This window comes from Alosa pseudoharengus, unplaced genomic scaffold, assembly GCF_046254945.1.
Source record: "Alosa pseudoharengus isolate Yale_2024_CS ecotype anadromous, Long Island Sound unplaced genomic scaffold, YU_APseudo_1.1 YU_APseudo_1.1_scf_19, whole genome shotgun sequence".
In the NCBI taxonomy this organism is placed as follows: domain Eukaryota; kingdom Metazoa; phylum Chordata; class Actinopteri; order Clupeiformes; family Clupeidae; genus Alosa; species Alosa pseudoharengus.
Genome location: NW_027468657.1, coordinates 4,431,897 through 4,451,195, shown reverse-complemented (window position 1 = coordinate 4,451,195; position 19,299 = coordinate 4,431,897). Strand labels below are relative to the sequence as shown.

General features: G+C 46.5%; 1 protein-coding gene across 1 annotated transcript; it reads left to right on the top strand.

The window, feature by feature from the left end:
- The first annotated feature begins 9,782 nt into the window (after positions 1 to 9,782).
- On the top strand, positions 9,783 to 18,606 carry cmtr2 (cap methyltransferase 2). The gene is made up of 4 exons (XM_076291519.1): positions 9,783 to 9,867; positions 11,039 to 11,412; positions 15,141 to 16,058; positions 17,452 to 18,606. Exons 2-4 carry the CDS (start codon positions 11,047 to 11,049, stop codon positions 18,532 to 18,534), a joined length of 2,367 nt encoding a protein of 788 aa, XP_076147634.1. The 5' UTR covers positions 9,783 to 9,867; positions 11,039 to 11,046; the 3' UTR covers positions 18,535 to 18,606.
- Positions 18,607 to 19,299: the final 693 nt, after the last annotated feature.

Genomic DNA, 19,299 nt, shown 5'->3' with positions numbered 1-19,299 from the left:
AGCCATCCACCTACAGTACCTAGCTAAGCTGTGTAGCTACGGACGGACTGACACACACACACACACACACACACACACACACACACACACACAACACACACTCACATAAACATACACACACAATATACACACACACACACACACTCACATAAACATACACACACTATACATGCACACACACACACAGTGGGCATATTGACCCGGGCTGAGGATTTCCTGGTTCTTGTCCTCATCAGTCAAACTTTCTCACATACACGCACACACACACACACACACACACACACACACACACACACACACATAGAGAGAGAGGTCCGGTCGCGTCCAGGCAGAACCCCTAACAGGACACGACTGGCTGGGGAACGAGATGGAGCCCCTTAGGACTACTCAGAGGAGATGAGCCCAGACTGCTGCTGCTGCACCTGTGTGTGTGTGTGTGTGTGTGTGTGAGTGTGTGTGTGTGTGTGTGTGTGTGTGTGAGTGTGTGTGTGTGTGTGTGTGAGTGTGTGTGTGAGTGTGTGTGTGTGTGTGTGTGTGCGCATACATGTGTGTGTGTGTGTGTGTGTGTGTGTGTTGCGAGAGAGGAGATGCTGCTGCTCCTGCAGTGGATAATAAATTGGGACAGGAGTGTGTCTGAGGCATGTGGGGGTGGTGGAGAGGACCAGACTGACAGGTGAGGAGCTCAGGTAAGCAGGTAAGCAGGTAAGCCAGAGCAGGTCATGGCACAGCGAGGTGCGAGATCCCACAGACACTGAGGGGCCCAGGGGACGAGTATAAGGGCCCTCAGCCAGCAGCAGGCCTGATTATCTACCCACGGAGGGACACATGCTGTGATAGACCCCCCCCCCACACACACACACACACACACACACACACACACACACACACACACACACACACACACACACACACACCAATTCAAAGTGGAGATGGACCAAGTCAGACACACACAAATACATGGAGAAACTTTGGTAACAATACCAGAGCAGTCATGCTTATAAAGCAACAGTGAATTCTGAGTTTGAATATGTGTGTGTGTGTGTGTGTGTGTGTGTGTATGAATTCTGAGTTTGAATATGACTGGCATTCCTAGGAGAGAGAGATGGTGTTTGTGGGTGTGTGTGTGACAGAGAGAGAAATAGAGAAAGAGGGAGAATTCAGACATTCTGTTAAAATCAGGTTTTTAAACTGATGACCTCAACTGATGATGAAGCATTTAATTAGCAGAGAAGAGCAGAAGTACTCTACATCTACAACTCTATTCTACTCTATTCTACATCTACAACTCTATTCTACTCTAGATCTACAACTCTACTCTACATCTACAACTCTACTCTACTCTACAACTCCACTCTACTCTACATCTACAACTCTACTCTACTCTACATCTACAACTCTACTCTACTCTACATCTACATCTACAACTCTATTCTACATCTACAACTCTATTCTACTCTAGATCTACAACTCTACTCTACATCTACAACTCTACTCTACTCTACTCTACTCTACAACTCCACTCTACTCTACATCTACAACTCTACTCTACTCTACTCTACTCTACATCTACAACTCTACTCTACTCTACATCTACAACTCTACTCTACATCTACAACTCTACTCTATTCTACATCTACAACTCTACTCTACATCTACAACTCTACTCTACTCTACATCTACATCTACAACTCTATTCTACATCTACAACTCTACTCTACTCTACATCTACAACTCTACTCTACTCTACATCTACAACTCTACTCTACTCTACATCTACAACTCTACTCTACTCTACATCTACAACTCTACTCTATTCTACATCTACAACTCTACTCTATTCTACATCTACAACTCTATTCTACATCTACAACTCTACTCTACTCTACATCTACAACTCTATTCTACCCTATTCTACATCTACAACTCTATTCTACTCTACATCTACAACTCTACTCTACTCTACATCTACAACTCTATTCTACCCTATTCTACATCTACAACTCTATTCTACTCTACATCTACAACTCTACTCTACTCTACATCTACAACTCTATTCTACCCTATTCTACATCTACAACTCTATTCTACCCTATTCTACATCTACAACCAGGGTCGGACTGGGAGCAAAATTCGGCCCTGGCAATTTTCTCCAGGACCGGCCCACCACTGGACCGACGACCCCCCCCCCCCCCCCCCCCCCCGCCCCCAAATGTTACCCCATGCATTAAACCACATGTCACTGATTGACTAAATGAAAAATATAGGCTAGGCCTACTGAACATGGGCATCGTCATAGTTGACAGAAATTACGTTTTGTGCCAACATGTTGTAGGCTAGAAACACAAATACAGCCTTTATTTGGTGCAACTCTTCTCCTAACTTTGGTTATAGTCCGCGATTCACATTAACTGTAGGCTATCACCACAAGTGCATATCCTACTAAACGTTTTTGCCCTAGTCTGTGTGCCGTCATCACATTTTGCAATACCTTCGTTACTAACCTACCAGTTGATAGCCTACTTTTTACCTGCATCGACTCGCGATTGATTGTGCATCTAATGTAACACTCGGTGGAGAGACCACTTTCCAAGTTTCACTTTTACTGTCGTTGTGAGCTAAAAGGATAGGCCTACTATATGGGAAATACTGTAACGATTTGATAGCGACTTACACAGTTGTTCAATCAAAAGGTTTATTAGCTGAGAACGAGAGCAGGAACAGACACAGAACACAATACACACGGGGTAGGTCAAGTACACACACACACTACACATACAGGGAAGGACGCAGCCCCCCACACAAAACGGATCACACACGAGGGAGAACTAAAAGGGAAACATGTTACAATAAAGACGCTAACATTACACTCAAAACTAAGGAGAAATACAGACATAAACCCCCAATTGTTCACTCCCGTATCCCATCATGCCCTGCGTGGGAGAACGCTAACAATGTCTTGTGCGCCGACGTTACAATACTTTGAAGTTCCTTTTGAGTTGGATCAGCTCCAAAAATGAATGGGTTTTCTTTAACCTGTGCTACTTTTCCACCAAGTTGTGCGAAAATTGTAGGCTACCCGTAGTTTTTTTTTTTTTATGTTGACAGAACCGCACTACAGTAGCCTACGTGGTGCAGTAGGCTACTGTAAATGAGCTCTTGGTAGCGCGTGCAACTAACTTCTATAAAAACAATATATTTATGGAATAAAACTAGACCTCTGTTTGCTGTTTACGGTTAAACTGCAATAATGTGAACACCAGCCAGCGGAGGGCACTTATACAGCCTAGGCTACCATGCACTCGAACTAGCGACTGCTTGGACAAATCCACTTGAGGGGTGGGGCAGGGGGGCGCGATCATAACACACACTGAACCTGTCATGAAGAGGCCAAAATGATTGACCTGTCACCCCCCAAGCCAAATGGATGCAACTGCATTTATAGGCTATAAATACATGACGGGCCGCAAATAGGCTAAATAACTTAAAACAATTTTTTTTTTTTTAAATCCCGCAGGTCACCGGCCCACATGTGGACCAGCCCACCGGGCATTTGCCCGGTTGTACAGATTACCAGTCCGAGCCTGTCTACAACTCTACTCTACAACTCTACTCTACTCTACATCTACAACTCTACTCTACTCTACAACTCCACTCTACTCTAGATCTACAACTCTACTCTACATCTACAACTCTACTCTACATCTACAACTCTACTCTACTCTACATCTACAACTCTACTCTACATCTACAACTCTATTCTACAGTATAGTACTCAGCCCTAATGTACTCTACCCATACTCTACTCCACTAGTACTCAGCCCTAATGTACTCTATCTATACTCTACTCCACTAGTACTCAGCCCTAATGTACTCTATCTATACTCTACTAGTACTCAGCCCTTATGTACTCTATCTATACTCTACTCCACTAGTACTCAGCCCTAATGTACTCTACCTATACTCTACTAGTACTCAGCCCTAATGTACTCTATCTATACTCTACTCCACTAGTACTCAGCCCTAATGTACTCTACCTATACTCTACTAGTACTCAGCCCTAATGTACTCTACCTATACTCTACTCCACTAGTACTCAGCCCTAATGTACTCTACCTATACTCTACTCCACTAGTACTCAGCCCTAATGTACTCTATCTATACTCTACTAGTACTCAGCCCTAATGTACTCTATCTATACTCTACTCCACTAGTACTCAGCCCTAATGTACTCTACCTATACTCTACTCCACTAGTACTCAGCCCTAATGTACTCTATCTATACTCTACCCCACTAGTACTCAGCCCTAATGTACTCTACCTATACTCTACTAGTACTCAGCCCTAATGTACTCTATCTATACTCTGACTAGTACTCAGCCCTAATGTACTCTATCTATACTCTACTCCACTAGTACTCAGCCCTAATGTACTCTACCTATACTCTACTAGTACTCAGCCCTAATGTACTCTATCTATACTCAGACTAGTACTCAGCCCTAATGTACTCTACCTATACTCTACTCCACTAGTACTCAGCCCTAATGTACTCTACCTATACTCCACTAGTACTCAGCCCTAATGTACTCTACCTATACTCTACTCCACTAGTACTCAGCCCTAATGTACTCTATCTATACTCCACTAGTACTCAGCCCTAATGTACTCTACCCATACTCTACTCCACTAGTACTCAGCCCTAATGTACTCTATCTATACCCTAATGTACTCAGCCCTAATGTACTCTATCTATACTCTACTCCACTAGTACTCAGCCCTAATGTACTCTACCTATACTCTACTCCACTAGTACTCAGCCCTAATGTACTCTATCTATACTCCACTAGTACTCAGCCCTAATGTACTCTACCTATACTCTACTCCACTAGTACTCAGCCCTAATGTACTCTATCTATACTCTACTCCACTAGTACTCAGCCCTAATGTACTCTATCTATACCCTAATGTACTCAGCCCTAATGTACTCTACCTATACCCTAATGTACTCAGCCCTAATGTACTCTATCTATACTCTACTCCACTAGTACTCAGCCCTAATGTACTCTACCTATACCCTAATGTACTCAGCCCTAATGTACTCTATCTATACTCTACTCCACTAGTACTCAGCCCTAATGTACTCTATCTATACTCTACTCCACTAGTACTCAGCCCTAATGTACTCTACCTATACTCTACTAGTACTCAGCCCTAATGTACTCTATCTATACTCAGACTAGTACTCAGCCCTAATGTACTCTATCTATACTCTACTCCACTAGTACTCAGCCCTAATGTACTCTACCTATACTCTACTAGTACTCAGCCCTAATGTACTCTATCTATACTCAGACTAGTACTCAGCCTTAATGTACTCTACCTATACTCTACTCCACTAGTACTCAGCCCTAATGTACTCTACCTATACTCCACTAGTACTCAGCCCTAATGTACTCTACCTATACTCTACTCCACTAGTACTCAGCCCTAATGTACTCTATCTATACTCCACTAGTACTCAGCCCTAATGTACTCTACCCATACTCTACTCCACTAGTACTCAGCCCTAATGTACTCTATCTATACCCTAATGTACTCAGCCCTAATGTACTCTATCTATACTCTACTCCACTAGTACTCAGCCCTAATGTACTCTACCTATACTCTACTCCACTAGTACTCAGCCCTAATGTACTCTATCTATACTCTACTAGTACTCAGCCCTAATGTACTCTACCTATACTCTACTCCACTAGTACTCAGCCCTAATGTACTCTATCTATACTCTACTCCACTAGTACTCAGCCCTAATGTACTCTATCTATACCCTAATGTACTCAGCCCTAATGTACTCTACCTATACCCTAATGTACTCAGCCCTAATGTACTCTATCTATACTCTACTCCACTAGTACTCAGCCCTAATGTACTCTACCTATACCCTAATGTACTCAGCCCTAATGTACTCTATCTATACTCTACTCCACTAGTACTCAGCCCTAATGTACTCTATGTATACTCTACTCCACTAGTACTCAGCCCTAATGTACTCTATCTATACTCCACTAGTACTCAGCCCTAATGTACTCTACCTATACTCTACCCCACTAGTACTCAGCCCTAATGTACTCTATCTATACTCCACTAGTACTCAGCCCTAATGTACTCTATCTATACTCTACTCCACTAGTACTCAGCCCTAATGTACTCTATCTATACTCCACTAGTACTCAGCCCTAATGTACTCTATCTATACTCTACTCTACTAGTACTCAGCCCTAATGTACTCTATCTATACTCCACTAGTACTCAGCCCTAATGTACTCTATCTATACTCTACTCTACTAGTACTCAGCCCTAATGTACTCTATCTATACTCCACTAGTACTCAGCTTTACTCTGCTTGACTCAACTCTACTCTGATTCTACACAGCTCTAGTAGTCTGCTCTTCTCTACTCTGATACTATACAGCTCTAGTAGTCTGCTCTTCTCTACTCTGATACTATACAGCTCTAGTAGTCTGCTCTTCTCTACTCTAATTCTACACAGCTCTAGTAGTCTGCTCTTCTCTACTCTGATACTACACAGCTCTAGTAGTCTGCTCTTCTCTACTCTAATTCTATACAGCTCTAGTAGTCTGCTTTTTTTCTGCTCTTCTCTACTCTAATTCTACACAGCTCTAGTAGTCTGCTTTTTTTCTGCTCTTCTCTACTCTAATTCTACACAGCTCTAGTAGCATCTACTCTACTTTGGCTGCTCTAATCTTCATCTCCAATTGTCTTAAATTACACTGCTGATCAGGAGTTGTGCTGCCCGTTGGGTTGAGTGTGTGTATGACAGACAGATAGAGGGAGAGGGCAAATATTGCATGTAATGTCTTTGTGTGTGTGTGTGTGTGTGTGTGTGTGTGTGTGTGTGTATGTGTGTGTGTGTGTGTGTGTGTGCATCTGTTGGTGGTGTACTCGCTGAGTGATGTCTTTCATGAAATGATGTATGTAAATAAATGCAAACTGCAGGCATCATTTAAGACTTGCGGGGAACATAATGAAGGCGTGACAGGGGTGTGTGCACATACACACACACACCACATGACAACAAACACATCACATACACACACACACACCACACAACAACAAACACATCACATACACACACACACCACACGACAACAAACACATCACATACACACACACACACCACACAACAACAAACACATCACATACACACACACACCACATGACAACAAACACATCACATACACACACACACACCACACGACAACAAACACATCACATATACACACACACCACACGACAACAAACACATCACATACACACACACACCACACGACAACAAACACATCACATACACACACACACACCACACGACAACACATCACATACACACACACACACCACACGACAACAAACACATCACATACACACACACACCACATGACAACACATCACATACACACACACACACACCACACGACAACACATCACATATACACACACACCACACGACAACACATCACATACACACACACACCACACGACAACAAACACATCACATACACACACACACCACACGACAACACATCACATACACACACACACCACACGACAACAAACACATCACATACACACGACAACAAACACATCACATACACACACCACATGACAACTGGTGCTGGTAACATAATGAAGAAAATGAATACAAAGCTTGCACCATGTTAATCAGTTTCTCTGTGTATGTGTGTGTGTGTGTGTGTGTGTGTGTGTGTGTGTGTGTGTGTGTGTGTGTGTGTGTGTGTGTGTGTTTGGGGGGTGATATGTGCTCCTGGTCCATTATATGTGTGTGTGTGTGTGAGTATCTGTGTGTCACTGGCACTCAAACGGCATATCAGACTCCATCATAGCACCATAAGTGTTACACTGTTTTGGCATGTATTTGTGCATGTCTGTGTGTGCAAGTGCGGTTGTGTGTTCATGTGTGTGTGTGTTTGTTGGGGGGGGGGGGGGGGTTGGGGTGGTTAGGGGTAGTGAGACTGCAGATGGTCTGTGTGTGTGTGTGTGTGTGTATGTGTGTGTGTTTAAGACAGTGAGGCTGCAGGCGTTTTGTCTCAGTGTGCAGTTGTGTGTGCGTGTGCAGTTGTCTGTCTGTGTGCATGTGTGTGAGTGACCGTGCATGTGTGTGTGTGTGTGTGTGTGTGTGTGTGTGTGTGTGTGTGTGTGTGTGTGTGTGTGTGTTTGAGACAGTGAGGCTGCAGGCAGAACCCTTGTCTGCTGATCTGTCTACTTTTCCACTGCATTACATTTGCCTCACACGAGGTGAGGTGAGGGCCGCATGAGGGCCAGAGTGGGCTGTGCTGTGGGGTTGCGGTGCGCAAGAAGAACACAACGTGAGGTGAGGGCCGCATCAGGGCCGCACGAGGGCTGCATGAGGGCCAGAGTGGGCTAAGCTGTGGGGTTGCGGTGCGCAAGAAGAACACAACGCGAGGTGAGGGCCGCATCAGGGCCGCATGAGGGCCAGAGTGGGCTGTGCTGTGGGGTTGCGGTGCGCAAGAGGAACACAGGAGCTGCTGTGGCCTCTGGAGACTCCAAATGTCCCACATACTAACTCCACATCCTTCCTCTCCACTCATATCACTGTAGGCTCCATGGTGTTTTATGCCCCCAACGTCGTCTTCCAGGCAGCGCTGCCACCATCCACTTAAAGGCATCTTATCCTAAACCTAACCCTAAACTTAACCCATGCCTAACCATAGCGCATTCCAGGCAGCGCTGCCTTGAAGACACTCACTGTAGCACCTCGCCAGCCCCAGGACACACACACACACACACACGCACACACATGAACATACACTCTCTCTCTCACACACACACACACACGCATGCATGAACATACACTCTGTCTCTCTCTCACACACAAATGCATGCATGAACATACACTCTGTCTGTCTCTCTCTCTCACACACACACACACACTTCGCATGCATGAACATACACTCTGCCTCTCTCTCACTCTCACACACACACACATTGCATGCATGAACATACACTCTGCCTCTCTCTCACACACACACAAACACCAGCATACACATCTACATACACACACATACACACACACACACACACACGCATGCATGAACATACACTCCGTCTGCTGTCTCTCTCTCACACACACACACAAACACCAGCATACACATCTACATCCACGCAGACACATACACACACACACTTCCTCTCTCTCACTCACACACACTTGGACACACACAGGCTGCCTGCATCACTCTGCTTCACATCAGAGAGACAGAGAGGGGGGGGGGCACATTTCATCAGTGTCCCCCTTCCCTATCGTTTGGCTCCATCCCTGCTGTCTCTCTCTGTAATTGAGTTGGCATCCTATTGCCTCTTTCATCTCCTTTCTCCATAATCAGCTTTAATCGGATGTTTGCAGTCATCAAGGGGATAAGTACAACAACTCGGGAAAAGACAGAGTCAGTAAGAAACAAAAACTGTGGCAGAAGCAATGAAGACAGAACATTATTGAAGAATCACTAATTAACCTACAGTGTAAGAAAATTCATATGACCATTACTCTTGCATATTGATTTTTGTTTTATTGGTAGAGGGCTATTTGAAGAAATCTTTCATAGTAATTAAATTAATGTAAAATTAGCCTACTCGGTAAAGCTCTAATAAAAAAAAAAAATCGTTCTCAAAAAGAAGCCAAGCGGCAACGCTGGGGCCACCTCTACTTTATACATGGGCCACCTACAGCTTCTCGTAGTGACGTGAAATTGTAAATAGTATTGGCAACATGGTCACGACCGAACAGTGGAGATAGCTACCTCGCTATAGAAGGTACGAAATAATACTTACAAAGCCACATAATACTGTTTGTACAGATATCAGCAGTTAGACAAATACAAGACTACCTGGCTGAATTCAAAACGTATCATGAAAATGCCAGTATTTTGCCTTTCCAATCTGTCGATGGTCCGTAGGCTAACAGGCCCAATTTCAGACCTCGTACTCCCGTTGCTCACCTCGCCGAACAAACGAATCTTCTGTCTGTGTGTGCTAGCTAGCTTTTCAGGCTGACTGGTGACGTAAGGCAGTCGACTGTAAACAGTCTAACAGAAATACACGTCAGTAACGAATGTTTTTCTGACAATGTTACTTCACGTACTGACTTGAATAACAATATATCCGCAAAGTAACGTTACTCGTTAAAAAAAAAAACTAAATGAGCTGGCCAGTGTTGTTAGCATGGCTAAGGTGATTCTCACGCATACAACCTAGAACGATGATGACCGGAAGCGATGTCAATATGGTGACAGAAATGCTGTCTGATTATTTTGCTGCAAATAAAGTTAACCGAAACGTTACGGTAATGTATATGGCAAACTTTGTTTTGCTGTCAGTTAAATATGGTCTGAAGCATTGCATTGCATCTTTCCCCAAGAGGTCTGCTGTAACTTGGGAGGACGTCTTAGATGAACACGATGTAATAGGGTCAGAAGGTTTGATAACAACCAGCTGAGGAATGCGCCCTCAAGGCGTGTGCGGTTGGCGAACCGGCGCCTGTGAAAAATGTAATTATGTTGAAAGAGCATTGTCCTCCCGATTGGAGATCGCTTGTAGATCTAATTTGATGGAGCCGCCGCACCGGGTGTCCTTTCGCCGGGTGATGCATTGCAGGCCGCGTAGGCTACAGTATGAATAAGTAATAGCTTCGCCATGCATGTGTAGCAACGGCCAAAAAAAAGACACCAAACTCACGAATGCAGCACTAACACGCATAAAGTTAGCCGTCAGCAGATGTGACTGCAAATAGAATGGTAATGCGAGAGAGCTGCAATCTACATTATGCAACGTAAGCAGTGGTGTTCATTCTCAACCGCATTCACTGGCCTTCTGAATTCCAAATTCGGTTCTTTGGCACGTTGGCACAAGTTTTCTGATGTGTGCTGTTGACTGAGATGTCTCACACTGTTGGGGTGTGTGTGTGTGTGTGTGTGTGTTGACGCAGGAGCGAGGATGAGTGGCGGACGCGGCGGACGCGGGGCTGGCCGGAAACGTCCGGCGGCTGGGAGAGGGGCGTCCGAGCCCCCGCCTTTCGACGACGACATCGTGTGTGAGGTGCAGGCCCTGTTCAGTAAGGTCAGAGGTTACCGGCGGCCGGAGGGCGGGGCTTGGAGGCTGCCGGAGGCGGGGTCTGTGCTGACGGAACCCCCCCAGCTCCACCCACGGCTGCAGGAGCTCAAGCGCTCGCTCAACGCCGTCAAGAACCAGCTCAGCGACCAGGACCTGGAGACCTGGCACCAGCACACCTGCTCCACCAACAGAGCCGGCACCGTCACCGCACACCTGCGCACCACCGCCAACGCAGAGCTGTGCACGCAGGTAACACACACACACACACACCAACGCAGAGCTGTTCACGCAGGTAACACAGAGACACACACACACACACACACCAACGCAGAGCTGTTCACGCAGGTAACACAGAGACACACACACACACACACACACACATACACACCAACGCAGAGACACACACACACACACCAACGCAGAGCTGTGCATGCAGGTAATACACACACACACACACACACACACACACACACACACACCACTGCCAACGCAGAGCTGTGCACGCAGGTAACGCAGACACACACATACACACACTGGGGATGGCAAAATTTAAAAAAAAAAACTTAACCGGCCACTGAGCCTCATTAACCGGTTAAAGTCGGTCACCGAAAATTCTATAACTGCCATTTATGATACTCGTGTCCTGTCGCGCGTCTTTCTCTGCCCGTGAAACAAGTTATCCCCCCATTTTACAATGGTTAGGCTCCCGTCACACAATGTTAGTTAGTGCCCTTTGTATTATACATTTTCCCCAATCATTGTCCACTTCTTGTGGAGGAATAAGGGTTTTGTTTTGGGGAGAAAAATAATTGCTTTCCCTGCGCACCGGCACACATTACACACAACGTCGAACTTCCATGCAACGCGGCACCTCGCTCGGGCTATAAAAAGCTCACGTTACAAAGTCACAAACAGAGAACGCTACATTTGGTGGTGTTACAAGAAAGTATATTAACCAACGTCTTCGTAAAAAAACTTACCGATTGCCAACAGCCTCTGTAGCGTGCTGCACAAAATCCTTTGCAATAAGTTCCTGTCGTCATGCCATTTAAGTACAGATGAATAATAAAACACAACAAGTAGGCATATGCTAAGTTAGTCTTTCGTGTCTTCGTTTGCCGTTACAATTATCATCATGCCATAGTCAACACGCAGCCACTAACAAGCAGTGAAGTTTGTCACAATATTGCAGTCAGGATTGCAATAGGCTACACGCAACACTTAACTTCTCACCGCAAAATGATTGTGAGAATGGGTGAGAATGGTGTAATAACGATCAGAACCATTTCTACATTTTTAAATGTATTTTTATTTTCAAGAGACTCAACGGTGAACTTGAACTTGAAACCTGTTTAAAACGGCAAACATGAACATATAAACACCGTGTGAAATAGGCCAAGGGCCTACATTAAGCTAAAGAAAAACTGAGTGATTATATCGCCCCATACAATACAACACCAATAACACGTGTGTGCGCAGTGTAATAACAGACGCTGGCTGGCATTCGGGGGCTTTAAAAATAGTGTTTTTTTTTTGTTGTTTTTTTTAACTGGCGGCAGAAAATTTTAACCGGTCAACGTTGATTCGGTCAGCCACCGGTTAAACGGCTACCGATTAACATCCCTAACACACACACACACACACACACACACACACACACACACACACACACACACACTCACTCACCACCATCACCGCACACCTGCGCACCACCGCCAACGCAGAGCTGTGCACGCAGGTAACGCAGACACACACACACACACACACACACACACACACACACACACTCACTCACCACCATCACCGCACACCTGAGCACCACCGCCAACGCAGAGCTGTGCACGCAGGTAACGCGCACACACACACACACACACACACACACTCTCTCACTCACACTCTCACACTCACAACCGCCAATGCAGAGCTGTGCACGCAGGTAATGCAGACACACACTACCACACACTCACCACCGTCACTGCACACACACACACTCACCACCCTCACTGCACACACACACACCACCGCCAACGCAGAGCTGTGCACGCAGGTAACACAGACACACACACACACACACACACACTCACTCACACTCTCAAACTCACAACCGCCAACGCAGAGCTGTGCACGCAGGTAACGCAGACACACACACACACACACACACACACACACACACACACTCACTCACACTCACTCACACTCTCAAACTCACAACCGCCAACGCAGAGCTGTGCACGCAGGTAATACAGACACGCACACAAACACACACACTCACCACCGACACCGCACACCTGGCACCACCGCCAACGCAGAGACACACACACACACAGTCACACTCACCACACTGCGTGTTATTAATCTTATATCAAGATGAAAAAATCTAGTTGGTATTGTTTTCAGTACAAAGAGACTTACTTAGAGCTTTCTCGTAATCATCAATCATTTGACTTAATTTAAGTAGAGATTGACATATTTTGACTTCAAAGTCTTTCAAGTAAAAATAATCTTCTGAGAGAGCGCTAGTTGAGTCTCTTCATACTAAAAAACAGATCTTTTGATCTTAGTATAAGATCAATAACACAGATCTTTTGATCTTAGTATAATAGATAGATGTGATTGTATAAGATCAATACCACTTGGTTAGATGTGATTGTATAAGATTAATAGCACTTGTATAAGATTAATAACACTTTGTTAGATGTGATTGTATAAGATTAATAGCACTTGGTTAGATGTAGCACTTGGTTAGATGTGATTGTATAAGATTAATAGCACTTGGTTAGATGTGATTGTATAAGATTAATAGCACTTGGTTAGATGTGATTGTATAAGATTAATAGCACTTGGATAGATGTGATTGTATAAGATTAATAACACTTGGTTAGATGTGATTGTATAAGATTAATAGCACTTGGTTAGATGTAGCACTTGGTTAGATGTGATTGTATAAGATTAATAACACTTGGTTAGATGTGATTGTATAAGATTAATAACACTTGGTTAGATGTGATTGTATACGATTAATAGCACTTGGTTAGATGTAGCACTTGGTTAGATGTGATTGTATAAGATTAATAGCACTTGGATAGATGTGATTGTATAAGATTAATAACACTTGGCTAGATGTGATTGTATAAGATTAATAGCACTTGGATAGATGTGATTGTATAAGATTAATAACACTTGGTTAGATGTGATTGTATAAGATTAATAGCACTTGGTTAGATGTAGCACTTGGTTAGATGTGATTGTATAAGATTAATAGCACTTGGTTAGATGTGATTGTATAAGATTAATAGCACTTGGTTAGATGTGATTGTATAAGATTAATAGCACTTGGATAGATGTGATTGTATAAGATTAATAACACTTGGTTAGATGTGATTGTATAAGATTAATAGCACTTGGATAGATGTGATTGTATAAGATTAATAACACTTGGTTAGATGTGATTGTATAAGATTAATAGCACTTGGTTAGATGTAGCACTTGGTTAGATGTGATTGTATAAGATTAATAACACTTGGTTAGATGTGATTGTATAAGATTAATAGCACTTGGTTAGATGTAGCACTTGGTTAGATGTGATTGTATAAGATTAATAACACTTGTTAGATGTGATTGTATAAGATTAATAACACTTGGTTAGATGTAGCACTTGGTTAGATGTGATTGTATAAGATTAATAACACTTGGTTAGATGTGATTGTATAAGATTAATAACACTTGGTTAGATGTGATTGTATAAGATTAATAGCACTTGGTTAGATGTAGCACTTGGTTAGATGTGATTGTATAAGAGTAATAGCACTTGGTTAGATGTAGCACTTGGTTAGATGTGATTGTATAAGATTAATAGCACTTGGTTAGATGTGATTGTATAAGAGTAATAGCACTTGGTTAGTTTGCAGTGCATCACTGCACACCTTTGTCCTCCCATGCTGCCCTCACCTGACCTGTCCTCCCCCCCCCCTCTCCAGGCGTGGGCCAAGTTCTATGAGGTGTTGGGCACGTTCGAGCTGCTCCCGGCGGAGGCTCTGCAGCAGGGCGAGCTGCACTCGGTGCACCTGTGCGAGGCCCCAGGCGCGTTCATCTCCGCGCTCAACCACTTCCTCCGCACCAGCGGCCTGCCCTGCGACTGGACCTGGGTGGCCAACACGCTCAACCCCTACCACGAGGCCAACGGCCGCTCGCACACCATCGCCGACGACCGGCTGCTGGCGCGCACGCTGCCCTGGTGGTTCTTCGGCTCGGACGACACGGGCGACATCACGCGGCGGGAGCACCTGCTGGAGCTGCAGGCGCTGGTGCGTCGCCACGGCGACCGCGCGGGCACACACCTGGTGACGGCGGACGGCAGCTTCGACTGCCAGGAGGACCCGGGCGAGCAGGAGGCGGCGGTGGCACCCCTGCAGCTGTGCGAGGCCGTGTGCGCCCTCATGGTCCTAGCGCCCCACGGCTCGCTCGTCCTCAAGATGTTCACGCTTCTGGAACATTCCAGCGTCTGCCTGATCTACCTGCTGGCCTGCTGCTTCCAGCAGCTCAGCGTCTTCAAGCCTGCCACCAGCAAGCCCGGCAACTCGGAGCTCTACCTGGTGTGTGTGGGCTTCCAGCCGCCGGACACACTGCGCCCCCTTCTGGCCAAGCTGCTGCGGCTCTACGGGCCCGACATGACCAGAGGGGGCGCCGTGGGGCTCTTCCCCGCACGCTGCATTCCCGACTCGTTCCTACGGCAACACGAGGAGGTGTGCGTGTTCTTCCACGACCTGCAGGTGGCCACCATCAGAGAGAACCTGGAGCTGTTCGGACACACACACACGCGCACGGCTTCAGAGGTCACGCAGAGGTTGGAGCGCGTCAGGGAGTGTACTGCCCTTTACTACACACAACGCTTCCAGGTAACGCACACACACACACACACACACACTCTCACACACATACACACACACACACACACACTAGGGCTGTCACTTTACGTTTGAAAATCGATTGCACAATCCATTGGACCAACCAACAAGTTTGAAAACTAAAATAGGGAATCGATTTTAACCAAATATGCACACTTCTTTTTAAACAAATTAAACAAATAAAAAAGATAGATGTAACAAAACCCACAAACAAGCAGAAAATGAAAATAAAGAATTCCGAAAGTGCAGTAGGCATTGCGAAAGCTAAAAAGAAAATTCCCACCAATTTTACGCACCGGAAACAGCTGTTTCAATCGGCTGCTGTGCTGCTGGTGTTTTGCCAAAAAATGGAGGACAATGCGATCAACCTGTGCGACATTAGAGACGAGTGATAAGCCCTAATAACTTGAGGAGTTCGATATGGAATCACTTCGGGTTTTGGGTAGATCAGAATATGGAGAAGGACAAAGCGGTATGCACTCCTGTTTGTCATTGTGCACGAAACTTCACGCCAAATCATCAGAAATATTGCTGGCTTGTGCGTCTTCAAGCGCCCTCTTTACGTTCCTCGTAATGCCTGTTAGTTGTCCGTGGATTGGCCCATATTTGTAGTCTGGCGAGCCAGACCCACATTAAAATGTAGGGTCTGGGCACTCACCGTTCGCAGTGCTCAGTCCGAGGGGCGGGATAATCAGTTGTCTTTCAAATTCCCTCTGCACGCAATAGGACGCAATAGGATATTTGTTTTCAAGTAGCAGGGAATTCAAGCCAAACCGTTGCAACTCTGCCATCAATCATTATGTTAAGCCCAACAAACGACTCTATACACGATTTCAATGCCCTGATTAAGTTTCGATTTCTGGAGCTCACAAGCCAACGGATGTAATTCAAGCCAATGTAATTTGCTGCCGCTAGGGGTGCGTCTAGATTTCTAGGCTACTATATTTGGCGTTGAAAATGGAAACGTCTTTAGACATGGTAAATCGATTTTACAATCGATTCAATGAACACTTATGTCTCAAAAATCAAACAGGATTTTTTCACAAAAGTGACACCCCTAACACACACTCACACTCACACACACACACCAGCAAAACATAAACATTATCACAGATACAGACAACAGAAATAATTACAAAGTTTGAGTTGCTCATCCTTTGTCATTTTGATTGTGTGTGTGTGTGTGTGTGTGTGTGTGTGTGTGTGTGTGTGTGTGTGTGTACTGACCTGTGTGTGTGTGTGTGTACTGACCTGTGTGTGTGTGTGTGTGTGTGTGTGTGTGTGTGTGTGTGTGTGTGTGTGTGTGTACTGACCTGTCTGTGTGTCTGTGTGTGTGTGTGTGTGTGTGTGTACTGACCTGTGTGTGTCTCCCTCCCTCCCCCAGGTGCGTCCCCTGTCGCGTAAGAGCTGGCTGACGCGGGGTGTGTGTGTGAGCGGCGTGTGGGCACTGGGCAGTGTGTGGTCAGGCCTGTGGGGGGGGCAGCACAGTCAGCAGCGCGGCTCCTTCAACCAGCGGCAGCAGCAGCGCACACACACCTGGCGCCAGCGCCTCACACACACACCCTTCCGCCAGTGGGCCGAGCGCCACCACGCACACACACACACACACCCCGAGGGCCTGGCCGCGTGTGTGACGCTGAGCGGGCCGCACGGACACGACCCCCTCACCTGGTACCTGGTGGTGGGCGGCACCCTGGCCGAGGTGCGCAGCTCGCCCTTCTGTGAGCCGGGGCTGCTGGGATTGCTCAACCAGGCGCTGGCGGAGAGCAGCGGTCAGCAGGTCGGAGGTCACGGGGTCGCCGAGGGGTCGCTGCGGCCGCAGATGCCCGTGTGCTTCGGCTGCGCGACCACCTCCCCCCACGCCCTGCTGGCAGAGCTGTGCGGCCGCAGCGATGTCACTTCCTGTCTGGTGCTCGGCGAGCAGTCCTGGTGGGGCGTGTCCTCGTCGCTAGGGGGCGTGTCCTCGTCGCTAGGGGGCGTGGAGTTCTGCCCTGACCCGTGTCCAGCCCCGTGGCCTGGCGTCCGGCCCCTCCTGCACGACGGCGAGCCGGCCTATCAGAGCGCCCTGCTGCGGTGTGTGCTGGCGGCGTTGCCACGGCTCCCGGCGGGCGGCACCCTGGTGGTCCCGCTGCGCTCGGCGCTGACCCGCGTGACGGCCGGCCTGGTGCTGGCGCTGCACCTGTGCTTCGGCTCGCTGGCCTTCCGCTGCCCCAGCCCCGGGCCCCCCGCCGCGCTGGTGTGTGTGGGCATGATGCCCGCCATGCCCCCCCGCCTGATGCCCGCGCTGCAGGACGCGCTGGACCAGATGCAGCAGCTGGACCAGGAGGGGGGGGCGGAGCAGCTGCTGCAGATCGCCCCCATGGAGGAGCTGCTCAGAGGGGACCTACCTCACTTCCTGTGCTGCCTCAACGCCGCCGTCGCCAGGCAACGCCTGCACCTGCTGCTGCAGCAGGACCAGACCACCTGAGCACCATACACACACACACACACACACACACACACACACACACACACACATACACACACACACACACACACACACTCACACACACACATACACACACATACACACACACACACACACACACACATACACACATACACACACATACACACACATACACACACACTACACATACACACACACTACACATACACACATACACACACATACACACACACATACACACACATACACACACACTACACATACACACACACTACACACATACACACACACTACACATACACACACACTACACATACACACACACACACACACACACACACACACTACACACACACACACACACACTACACATACACACACATACACACACATACACACACACTACACATACACACACACTACACATACACACACACACACACACACACACATACACACACATACACACACACTACACATACACACACACACTACACATACACACACACACACACACACACACACACACACACACACACACACACATACACATACACACACACACACATACACATACACACACACACACACACACACACACACACACACACACACATACACACACACACAGTGATCACTGAGTAGTAATGATTTGGAGTTTAACCAGCAGCCTTGGTGTTTTCATACAAGACTTTTATTTTGAAACCAAGCCCACCCAATTTAGGGCTGGTGAACTCTTGAGTCCTTCCTTTTTTTACCGCCGGGAATCATGCTGCATTTTTT

What these genes read in the sequence shown, in the direction of transcription:
- cmtr2 (XM_076291519.1), top strand. Translation starts at nt 11,047, where the DNA reads ATGAGTGGCGGACGCGGCGGACGCGGGGCTGGCCGGAAACGTCCGGCG. An exon ending in ACGCAGAGCTGTGCACGCAG is followed by an intron (nt 11,413 to 15,140) that starts GTAACACACACA and finishes CCCCCTCTCCAG; the next exon opens with GCGTGGGCCAAGTTCTATGA. An exon ending in ACTACACACAACGCTTCCAG is followed by an intron (nt 16,059 to 17,451) that starts GTAACGCACACA and finishes TCCCTCCCCCAG; the next exon opens with GTGCGTCCCCTGTCGCGTAA.